This window comes from Stenella coeruleoalba (assembly GCF_951394435.1).
Source record: "Stenella coeruleoalba genome assembly, chromosome: 10".
NCBI classification, from domain to species: Eukaryota; Metazoa; Chordata; class Mammalia; order Artiodactyla; family Delphinidae; genus Stenella; species Stenella coeruleoalba.
The window spans coordinates 101,104,240-101,116,267 of NC_137156.1; the positions used below are offsets into that span (position 1 = coordinate 101,104,240).

The 12,028-nt window shown below is 49.7% G+C and overlaps 1 protein-coding gene across 1 annotated transcript in view; it reads right to left on the minus strand.

Annotated features, from left to right (window-relative positions):
- Window positions 1-12,028, minus strand: part of FGD5 (FYVE, RhoGEF and PH domain containing 5) — a 115,709-nt gene that overhangs the window by 19,574 nt on the left and 84,107 nt on the right. Inside the window, exons 8-12 of the mRNA XM_079933023.1 lie at window positions 11,533-11,620; window positions 9,825-9,875; window positions 9,182-9,240; window positions 2,063-2,134; window positions 473-541 (exon numbers count right to left, since the gene is read on the minus strand). Of these exons, the coding sequence (XP_079789149.1) occupies window positions 473-541; window positions 2,063-2,134; window positions 9,182-9,240; window positions 9,825-9,875; window positions 11,533-11,620 (339 nt within the window). The remainder of the gene's footprint in view (window positions 1-472; window positions 542-2,062; window positions 2,135-9,181; window positions 9,241-9,824; window positions 9,876-11,532; window positions 11,621-12,028) is intronic.

Here is a 12,028-nt window from a genome sequence, read left to right on the forward strand (position 1 = left end):
TGTTCCAGACTGTGGCGGTAAATCATCAACAATGTTACGTATATCCCATCCTGTGCACAGTGGAGAAAGGGCTGGGCTCGGGTCAGAACCCTGGTTCCCTTCTGGACCTCTGCCACCAACCTGCAGGGAGATCCGGCCAAGTCAACCCTCCTTTCTGGATCTCAGTTTTCTCGCTTGTTAGATAAGGCAGTTGAACAGCTATTCCCGGTTTAAGAACTTCTTGGTTTTAGGATGGGCACCTGGGTAATTAAATTTTGGCAACATTCCCCTCAAAATCGTTCAAGTAATACATTAGGGATGGATTGTAAAGCCCTCAGCTTTCTGGAAAGCTCGGCTATTCAGAATGATCCGCACCCTAAGGATTAGGCTCTGGTCTAGTCTCCCCTTTGCTTGCAGCTGTCCTTGAGTACTGCCCCAGAACACTTTACAGAACGTGACAGTCCTGGGGCCTGGATGGGGGCCAGGTACTTACCAGAAACAGGTGTCGGGGGCGTCTGTTTTTCCCTGTTACTTTCATCAGTGTCCCTTCTTTCAGAAACTCCTGTGGGGAGAGAAGCAGACCTCCGTGGTCAGGCTGACACCCCCCTATGTCCTGGAGAAGGGTGGGGGGAGGCCCTTTAGTGGGAAACAAATTACGGCACCTCCCAGAGTACCAGAGAGCAACTCGTGGGAGAATTCCCAGCTTAGGAGACGTGCCCCGTGTTTGGTGGAGCAGCTCTGCGGACAGGCACCTGGCCTTTCAGGAGCATCCACCTTGAATTACACCAACCCCAGACACCGTTCCGGCCACAGAGTGCTCCAGACAATGACTCGCTTGCTGGTTCGTTACCACAAGGGGTCCAATTGGAACAGAGCCTTTGAAAGTTTGCTAAAATGGCTGAAGACCTGTGAACAGTTGCTACAGCCCCCTCAATTCTGGAGGATACAAAGAGATGTTTAATAAATATTCACTAAACTGATGACTCGGGCCAAAACATTAGGTGTGACTTTACACCTAAGTGCAATCTCTCATTCTTTTCCTTGTCCTTCATGGACTGGAACAGGTAATAAACATATTTTTGACTATTCTTGAGCTGAGTTTTTTTTTTTTTTGCGGTACGTGGGCCTCTCACTGTTGTGGCCTCTCCCGTTGCAGAGCACAGGCTCCGGACGTGCAGGCTCAGCAGCCATGGCTCACAGGCCCAGCCGCTCCGCGGCATGTGGGATCTTCCCGGACTGGGGCATGAACCCGCGTCCCCTGCATCGGCAGGCGGACTCTCAACCGCTGCGCCACCAGGGAAGCCCTTGAGCTGAGTTTTATGTTTTCCATTTGGAAGCTTAAAGTGGATAAATTTGTCTCTTAAAAAATGTTATTTCTAAATTTATTTATTTATTTTTATCTGCACTGGGTCTTCTCTGCTGTACACAGGCTTTCTCTAGTTGCGGCGAGCGGGGGCTGCTCTTTGTTGTGGTGCATAAGCTTCTCACTGCGGTGGCTTTTGTTGTTGCAGAGCATGGGCTCTAGGTGCACGGGCTTCAGTAGTTGCAGCACACAGGCTCAGTAGTTGTGGCTTGCGGGCTCTAGAGCGCAGGCTCAGTAGTTGTGGCACACGGGCTTAGTTGCTCCGTGGCACGTGACATCTTCCCAGACCCGGGTTTGAACCCGTGTCCCCTGCATTGGCAGGCAGATTCTTAACCACTGCGCCACCAGGGGAATCCCCAAAAATGTTACCTTTAAAATGCTTTGTTGGGGTTCCTGAGAGATGGTTTCCCTGATTTCCCAGCAACTGGACTAAACTAAGAATACTGGTGTCTCTTTTTCTCAGAGGGACACGGAACCCAAATGGCATTGTTTCTTTAAAGGCCCTGAAAGCGGAAAAGCCCAGGGGAGGCAGCTGGGGGGCCTGGGGAGCCCAGCAGAGCCCTTGCCCTCCCCCCACCCTCCTGGGTGAAAGGCACCTGCAGCCAGGCCTGCCTGGGGCCAGCCCAGCTGAACAATGGGGCTTATCAAGGCCTCGCCTGCCTGCCTGCCGGGCTGCCCCTTGCCCTTGCCCTTGCCCTTGGCAGCAGTGGTGGCACTCACCCTTCCTGGCTGGAGGAGATCCCCTTGGCCCCGAACGCTGTGCTCAATGTGGACCAGCTTCTGTAGGTTTTCCTGCGGGCGGGAGCAGGGCGAGGGGGAGATGGTCAGGACGCCTCATCTCCTCTGTAAGGACTGGCATTGTTTCCACTTCAAAGAAGGAAATGCAGCCCAGAAGGGACTTGCTTCCAATCTGACCTCCTGTCGGTGGCAGGACCAGGAGTTGAGCCTGGGTCTGCAGGATGCCACCTGTGTGGACTGCCTACAAGCAGGCTAGTCTCTCTGGGCCTGGGGTCTGACACTGCCATCTTTCTGCAGGCCGTGGAGATGGTCACGTGGCCTCACTGTGCCGTCCGATACCTGTTTGTCTCCCGGCCTCTGCTCCTACTCTAGCCTGTGTCCCCTGTAACGCCTGGAGCATCCGGACCTCAATAACCCAGAGGTGACAGATGTCCAAGGCCGGACTGGCTCTGTGGGCTTGTGTCCTTTGTGGGGGTGGGGGGCGGGCAGGGCCTGAGAGAGAATAACGAAAAAACCGTAGCACCTGTGGAGGAAATGCTCTGTACTCCCTCAAGAAAAACAAGTGTGCCGGGAGCTCCCTGTCGGTACCTCACTGGGAATCCACAATACGTAAGGTGACATGCCCCCAGGCCTATGCACACCATCCCGTAAAATGAGAAATGACAAGCACCTAACCCATGGGGCACATGCCCCTTAACCTTTTGCAGGGTTGTTTCTAAAGCCAATGAACAAGGTGAAAATTGTGTGTAGAGAAACTGTCTTGAATTTCAGGCCTTGACACTGTCCCCAGTTTAGGGCATAAAATCCTACCCATTAGAAATGTATATAAGTTGTTCCACTTCCGCTTATCATGTAGGAGCTGCAAGGAAACCATGCCCCCAACCTAACAGGGAGAAAAAGCCATATCATCTGCAAAAGCATAACTCTTCTTATGCCTATGGGAGGGGTGGGGTCCCAAGGCCACTGGGTGAACTGAGTCCCAAAGACGGACCACAGCCCCACCATGGAAACACAAGAGGAACGAGCTATTCTGCCTTTGGCCACACATGGGGGAGGAGGTGGCCGGCATAAAAAAGGTGAGAAGAAAGCAGCTAAAATGTTGATAGATTCTTAAAGGTCAGGTGTGGACTGGTGGGACAACTCAGAATAACAGGGAGCCCCAGACACAAGGCGCATCTGCAGTCACTTGCAAGCTCTTTTCCAGGAGTTTCTGCCAGATACTTATAAGGAAGACTGGGGCCAGAGAGAACCCCCTCTTGGTGGTGAAGGCAAGCAGGCTACCACTGGGGGCTGGAATAAAACCCTGCCCACTTCCACAGGCCCCTCTCTGGTACAAAACCCTTCAGTCACTGGGGGAGGTGGGGCTACCCTCCCACTCCCAGAGCCCAGGCAAAGAGCCGCCCACTGCTTCTGGGGAAAGGGCAGAAGCAAAAGACATCTGTTCCAAGAAGAGGTGGGTAGCCTCTCAGGCCCAGGATTGTGCACCAACACAAAGCAGAAACCTGTCAAAGACCCGCCACAGACACACAGCAGAGTTTTGCCACCATGCAGAGGAGGGGCAGGAATGCTGAGAGAGCCTGGCTCACAGGCCCTACTTAAGACTGAGGCTTGTCCAGGAGAGCTGTGACCTATGAGCCTAGCACGGAGTAACAGGAAACAGTGGTCTACCCCTGAGAAGGGGAAGGGGCAAGAACAAGGAGATCTCCAAAGATGGAGCAGGAACATGAGAAAAACTCTCCAGCACCTCAGGCCCAACACACAGCATCAGGTAACAGCAGCCCCCTTCTGGAGGAGGGTGAAGTCTGTGGGGCTCTGAAGGCGAGGATGGTGACAACAAAACCTAAACCCAGCTCAACTACTGACTGGATTGATGCAACTCCCACCCTCGACATGAATGGCATGAGTAAAAAAGAAGCGTGTCCACTTCTGGAGGTAGACACTATTTTCCCCAGTCTCTACAGTTCTTCTACACATAATGTCTGGTATTTGATTAAACATTACGGCAAACACAAAAAACAAGAACAAACCCCAACTCATTTTCAAGAGATAAAGCATTCAAGAAAACCAGAATGTGAGGTGACACAGATGTTAGAGCCATCAGACAGGGACATTAGAATGACTATGATTCATATGTTAAAGGAGCTAGTGGAAAAGGTAGGCAGCATGCATGAACAGACGGAAATGTGAAAAATAAGAAATGTGGTATCAGAAATGAAGAATTCCTTTGACAGGCTTAACAGCAAACTGAACACAGCTGAGGAAAGAATGAATGAACTTGGAGATAGGTAAGTTGAGATTCACCAAACTGAAACACAAAGAGAAAATAGAGTGTGGGGGTGGGGAGGAAGAACAGGGCACCCAAGAGAATTTTCCAAAATTAACGAACAACAACAAACCACAGGTCCAGGAAGTTTAAGAATCACAACAGGATAAATGCCACACCCCTCCAAAACACACATACTTAGATATCATAGTCAAACTTCTGAAAGTCAAATGTAAAGGGAAGATCTTGAAGGCAGCTAGTAAAAAAGGGACACTTTACATAAAGAGGATAAATATAAACATTGCAGCAGATTTCTTATCAGAAACTAGGCAGGCCATAAGACAGTGGCATGGCATCTTTGACGTACTGAAAGAAAATATTGGTCAACCCATATTTCTATACCCAGGAAAAATATTTTTCAAGAAGGAAGGTAAACTGATCAATTAAATAAATGGATGTTGGATGGCAGGAGCCAGGTTTCTCCCTGTTGGAGTGGAAATTTACAGATAAGCCAGGGAAGGAGGCTGGAATGATCCATTTGGTAAGAATCAGAGTTGAAGACATCAGTAAGAACTCATATCTAGCTTAATACAGGTGGTTATATATAGAAATAGCTATAAATATGAGTATATACACAGGTTGGTATATACACATTTATTACTTTGCTCTATAGCTAAGAGAATCTAGAAGAAATGATACCCCAATAGCAATGAGCAAACCTGGTGCCCAGATCTTGGTTTCTAATACCATTAACCAATTAAAGGAACCAAGCCTCCTTGGAGAAATAGCTGATTCTAGGACTGGGGCAGGAAATATACAACATGATCCTGGACCATCCAGTAGTGCCAGAAAGTAAGGAAGTGCTCAAAAAATAAATAAACAAAATAAAAATCCCCACCCAAACCCACATCAATGGGGGTATATGAAAGAGGCACAGGAACCAACTGGCCAGGTTCTCAATGGCCAAAGATGGAACAATTTGAGAAATAAAATAAAGTAGATGGGATTAGAACTCAAACATAAAATAAATATACGTGAATTCTTACTGATATAAATAATTTATTTAGAATTAGTGAATACATTAATAAATGAGAGAGAAGAGACAAATCTCCCTTGCAGAAGAATTCCAAATAATTTAGGTAGATACTCTGCTCTCAAGGAGAGGGAGCATTATTCCTCACTCCTTAAATGTGGGCTGTGCATAAGTGACTTTCCTCCAAAGAGTACGGACAGGGCAGGTGGGGGTGGAACTTTACATGGAGAAATCCGACAAACACAACCTTGGCCAGGTGATCACAGTCAACATCAACAGTCATACAACAGGTTGCCAGTATGTACCCTTCATATGCTATGATGAGAACAGTACTTTCTGTGATCTTCCGCCTAAACTACAAACCTAGTCTAATCATGAGAAAAACATCGGACAAATCCCAACAGAGGGCATCCTACACTATAACTGATTGGTATTCTTCAAAACTGTCAAAGTTATCAAAAACAAAGAAAGCCTGAGAAACTGTCACAGTCAAAGGAGCCTAAGGAAACGTGACATCTAAAAGTGACGTGATAAATATCTAAAAATCTTATATGTTCTGGTATAATGTTTAAGTCATAATTCTAGTTATTACTTTAAAATGTATATCTCAGAAACAACTAAATTTCCTTGTCAATTGCATTATTACGAACTTTCATCAAATCTTTAACCGTGGTCATTTTTAAGTCTTTTGTCATTTACAGACAGTTCTGGGTATACTCTGATGCTTTTGCAAAAATGTTCCTATAAAAGGGTTTCATCTTCAAGGAATTCATGGAAAAGACTCTGACAAGTAAAGGTTTCTGGTAACTGACCATACTGCTGAACTGGAAGAGTAAGCATTTTCAGAACTCTAATGGAAAACTGATGAGTTCATAAAAGTGCTAACAAAAGATCAAGAATGAAAAAGAAATTAATTACATGGGACTGAGTGAACTGATGAGGATGATTATAATTTTTGTGACTTTCTGTTTGAATAAAAAAAAAATCCCACAAGGACTCAGAGGCAAAAAATATACAAATCAATTTTCACTGCAAAGTAAAGGAGCTGTTACAGTGGAGGATTCCTGGACTGAATGTCACTATTATGACATAGTGTGAGTGTGTTTCATGTTCGGTAATTGCAATCATTGTTGCTTGCTTTTGTTGTGGTCACCCATTTACAATGCTTGGTGTCAGTTTATCTATCTCTTGTAAAATAAAATACAGTGTGTGTGAAAAAAAACCCAAAACAAACAAAAAAAAATAAAAATAAAAGTGATGCGATATCGTGGATGACAACCTGGAGAAAACATTAGGCAAAAATTAAGCAAATCTGAATGGACTATGGTCTTTAGTTAATAATACTACATCAATATTGGTTCTTTACTGTAACAAATGTACCACGCTAATATAAGATGTTCGTAACAGGGGAAACTGTGGCACGCGTGCGAACTATCTGTATAATCTTCTCAATGTTTTCTATACATTTAAAACTGTTCCCGAAAAAGCTCTATTCAGAAAGCAGAATGGTGGTAGCCAGGGGCTGGGGAGAGGTGGGGATGGTGGTGTTTCACACTGTGTGTTGGATGGTATGTGGGTCCCATTTTGGATTGGCGGGGTGGTGGGATCTGGCTTTTCCTGGAAACCATACCTCCAGCTATGACCTGTGTGAGGAACTGTGGTAATGGTTTGATGTGAGCATAAACCCCAAACGAACGCTGCCCTCCTCCAAGTAGCCTTCGCTGGTCCTCACAACCAATAAGTACTTTCCAGATTCTACTGAAGGCCATCTAGATTCATGGAAGACTTTGCAAAAAGGGGTTCTGGCACCATCAAACATATTTTAATAGGATCACTCTGGCTGCCAGATGGAGAATGGAATGGCAGAGCTGGGAGGTGATGAGGCCTGAGCTGGAGGGGGACCAGGGGGGAGGGGGAGGCAGAGCCCCAGTCCATCTTTCAGGAACACTCACAGCCACTGAGCTCTGCGTCGGGGTTGGGTTATCTGGACCTGCCCGTCCATGGCTCAGGCAGAGTCCTAGCCCGATCCCAGCAGGCGTGAGGTGGAGGCCACTAGTCCAGAGCAGGCCTGGTGCAGTGTCCACAGGCAGCTGGAGAGACAACAGCCAGCCTGCATCTTGGCGTAGCATCAAGCCTGGCCCTTGGAGAAAGCCAGGAGGGTGTTTGGCCGTGGGCTACTCCAGTTGTTCCTCCAGGCAGGGGCCATGTGCAGGAGCTCACCACAGGAGGGAAGACACAGCCCTTCCTGACCTAGATTTTCCCTTTTGGAAGCAGAGGCATATCCCTCCTAAAGGGAAGTGTAGGCAGCCCAGCCCATCTGCTGCTACGTCACGACAGGGCGCCGACTCCAAAGCACCTCTGTTTTTTGGCTACAGTGAGGGAAATCTCACTGTATGTACAAAATGCCAAAATGCCAGAGAGCAGGGAGCCCACGGACACCGGAGGGGGGTGGGTGCTGATGACAACAGCGTGTCTGACCCCCTGGATTTCGCACCCAGCTGTCTTCAGCCTCCACACTTGCACACGTCTCCACCAGCCACCTTGACTTCTCCCCTCAGACTCTTTTCCGACCGCACCTATGCTGTTCCCATCTTCCAGCCACGCTGGGTGACCCTCTGAACTCTGACATGTCTGGCACTTTCCCATCTCCATGCCTGTGCCCAGGCCAGGCCCTCTTCCTGGACCACCCTTGCTCCCTCTGCCTTCATGGCACACGCACATTCCTCCCTGTGTGGGCTCCTCCTGTATCACTGCTTCTCAGTGATCTCCCTGCTGGAGAGATGAATCCCTTCTCTGAACCTTGTAGCACTTTCTCTCTCTCCCTCACGATGTTTATCATGGTTCTTCATGTCCACGTATTTACTGCTCCACTCAGCTGTGATTTTCTCAAGGGCTGGGATTCACGTCTTAGCTCTGCATCTCCAGACCCCAACACAAGACGTGACATGCAGCAGGGGTCCAAGAGACGTTATTTCCTTTCCCCTATTTCTATCTGCTGATGACTGATTACACGGATGCTCTGCATACCTGCCACAGCAAAGCTGAGCAACAGCTCGGCATACACACCACCATCACTCCCACCTCTGCCTGTGGAAGACATCACTAACCGATCACTGAACTCTTTCCCACTGGCCTAGGACTCGGCCTCAGAATCGTTCTTAACACACAGCTCTAGCATATTTACTGCTTAGAGGAGCAGAAAATATGTGGACACAAGTAACTGTGGTAACCACTGGAACAGAGTTGGGAGGTGGGATAAAACTGGCCATCCTGGACAGAAACGCAGTAAGCATCTGATCACCTCCCGAATGCAGAGTTATACACTGTCAGAACCAGGTGTGCTTTAGAGCTCACATGTTCTCGTGGATGAACGGCTCTCAAACTTTTGTGGGCCATTCATTTGGGGTGCTTGTTAAAAATGCCTATCTCTGGACCCTATCCCAGAAGTTCCAACTGGGAAGACCTAAGGCGTGCCTAGGAATCTGTAGTTTACAGACCACTCCAGGTGCTAACGCAAATGTTCTCAGACTACAGTCTGGGCACTACTTATCAGGTCTGTGCAAGTCTGCAGCCTCCCTCACTATTCAAATAAATGGTGAACTGGAGACCCAGAGAGGGACACACAGTACCTGAGGTCACACAGCACATGTCAGCGCCAGAACCCATGGCTTGTTGCAAGATCCCATGAGATAAATGGTTGCCTGCGCCCCTCACCAAGAAGTGGGGTATCACAAGGCAGACCTGTGCAGGGTGGAGGGGCTCCTGGAACCTGCAGCCAACGGAAGCTACCCAGGGCTGGACTTACCCCTTGCTCCATGCTGTCATTGGCGCGGTCTGTGACCTTGGAGATGAGGGTCAGCGAACCTACAGAAAGAAGCAGAGCCGAGGGCTGGGCCTCCTGGGGCGGGCCGGGCTAGCTGCCACCTCCTCGCCTCTCCCCACGCAGGATCCCTGCAGGGCCTTGTGTATGGGTGGCACCAATTCTTCCCATGGCCGGGTCAGGTCACTGGCCCAATCCCAGCTTGGCCACTACCACCTAAGTGACCTTGACAGTCACGTGACCACCCCATGCCTCAGTTTCCTTGGCTGTAACTAGAATATGTTAAAATAGGGACTGCCCCGGCAGGTCGCATGCAGGGACAGCCACACAGAACTGGGAGGAAACAGGGAGTCTGGGTGAGATTTTTAGACCTGGCACTACCTCCTATCACTGAATTCTGATCACCTCCTTCTCCTCCTCTGACTGGACGTCAGCCCATCCCAGGGAGTCCCCATGGTTGAGGTGAAGGGGAGTCACTTGGCAGCCCCGGAGGCCTCACGTCCCCTGCACACCCAGCTGGGGGGAGGGGGCTGTGTTGTGTGCCTGGGATCTGGTGTAGAGTCCAGAGTTGGGGAGAGGGACCAAAACAGGAATGTATCCCCTTCCTCTGGGTTCACACCGGACTTACCCTGTGTGTTATCGTACTCAGCCGAGTCCGGGCAAAGGTTATTTAAATAGTCTGCAGACAGAACAAGAGCCAGGAGTCAGTTTGCCCTGGGGAGGCCAGTCCCTCGTGTCCACAACAGGAGCCCCTCTGTCTCCAGAGACGGAATGAGACTTCCAGAAGAATGAGGTGCCCACCCTCTCTTCTGTTAGCCCATCACAAGAACACACTGGCACAAAACTGGGCCCCCAGAATCACCACCAGCATCACGCCCACCACCGCTAGTCATTCATTCACTCATTCCACAAATATCTATTCAGCACCTGCTGTGTGGCTGGCACTGTGCTATGCCAAGGAAGCACACAGTCGGCTGGGGGAGACAGATGTGGCCACCAACATGGTAGAGTGGGAATGTGTCAGACCCTTAACACATTTACACGCGTAAGGCTCGACACGGGCTGGTCTTGCTCCAGCTACCTCTCCATGCCTCTCGTTTAGTGGGGCAATGTAGGCATTCTTGCTACTTCTTGAACGTGCCAAGCTTGCTCAGACCCCAGGGCCTTTGCACTTACTATTTCCACCACCTGGTACTCTCTTCTTCCAGATCTTCATATCGCTCATGTCCTCACTTCACTGATATCTCTGTTCAATGTTACCTCCTCAGACAGGTCTTCCCTGAGGGATGGATCTAATACGGCATCCCTGTTCCCCTGAATGTCCTTAATCTGCTTTATTTTTCTGTAAAGCTCTTATCACGGACATATTATACTTTTATTTCCTTATTTGTTTGTTCGAGTATAAGCTCCATAGCGTCACAGAGTTTGTTTAATTCACTTCTACCTTTCCAGCATCTAGCACAGAGCCTGGTACACAGTAGGTGATTAATAAATACTGGTTGAATTAGATGAAAAAATCCTCCATCTCCTGGCCCTAATGTCTTTTCTTACAGCCTGGTTGGTCCCTGGAGTTACATGCCTGTCTCTATGTGTGTAGTTCCATCTTCCCCACCAGAGCACCAGCTCCTGAGCCAGGGGTCTCTGTCCATTTAGAAGGCAGTTGCTCAGGACAGAGGTAAGAGTGTTTCTGGCAGGCAGAGGTAGGGGAGGGGATGACACTCCTGAGGGAAGTTTGTATAGAAGGAAGAAACAAGGACCTGGGGCAGAGCCCCAAGAATCACTGACATTTACGGGGCCATGGAGAGTGGCCAGTAGAGATGGAGAGGGAGCGGTCAGAGGGGTCAGAGGGAGGCAGGGAGAGAGTATACCACAGAAGCTCCGGGAGGAAAGGGCTTCGAGAAGCAGGAAGTGGTCAGCGGCAAAGCCACAGAGAGGGCCAGCAGGTCCAAGGGGGAAAACATCCGCTGATTCAAGAGGGCTTTGGTGATAAGACAGCTTTAGGGAAATGAGACCCACTGAGCCAGGGAGGAAATGCAGCCCAGGGGAAGGTATGAGTTCCTGTGTGTTAGGACGGGAGAGGCTTAAGGGAGACGTAGCAGGTGGCCACTCGGGCAAGTTTCCACGTGGCAGCAGGGGATCCAAAGCTCAGCCGGAGGGAAGGTGGTGGCTGGGCCTGGCACCTCTGCAGGGGGTGACGGCATCCTTCCTCCCACCCCTTCCTGCTACAGTGGGAGGGGAGGTCTCATCGCATACCTTGCCAGGCCTCCCCCACCCCTCTGCAGGTGCTTCCCCTCCCCACACCAGCTCGGTACACCTTGACCTCCTGTGAGGCCCACCTGTGAGGAGCACTTGGTACTGGAACAGGCGCTGAACCACCCTCAGCAGCCGGTGCTTCACGTTCTGGCCACCTCCTTGCTGACTCTGCTGCTCCCAAGAGACAGGAGAACAAAACTCCATCAGAGACCCCTGCCTGAGGTCTCCGGGCTTACGGCATCCCACATGAGCCCATCCACACATGTTCCCTCCATGTCTTCTCCTGCCAGGCTGAGCATCTCCAAAACCAGGTTCCCCTCCTCCAGGGTGTCCTCCCAGATTAGCACCGCCCCACTCTGACAGTTCCATTCTTTCAGGCTCACAGACTGTGCTACACTCAGTTATACATCGCTCCCAGACCCTGCTTTGCACCTAATGTTAATGGTAGAACAAAGTCCCTGATTTTGCTGCCCAGTAACTGGATCCCCAGTTGGTGGTCATTTGTTGGGCCCTCCGGTGGCTCAGGGCCCCAGCTTGCTTTGTGCTTCTCTCCTGGACAGAGAAACAGCTACTAAAACT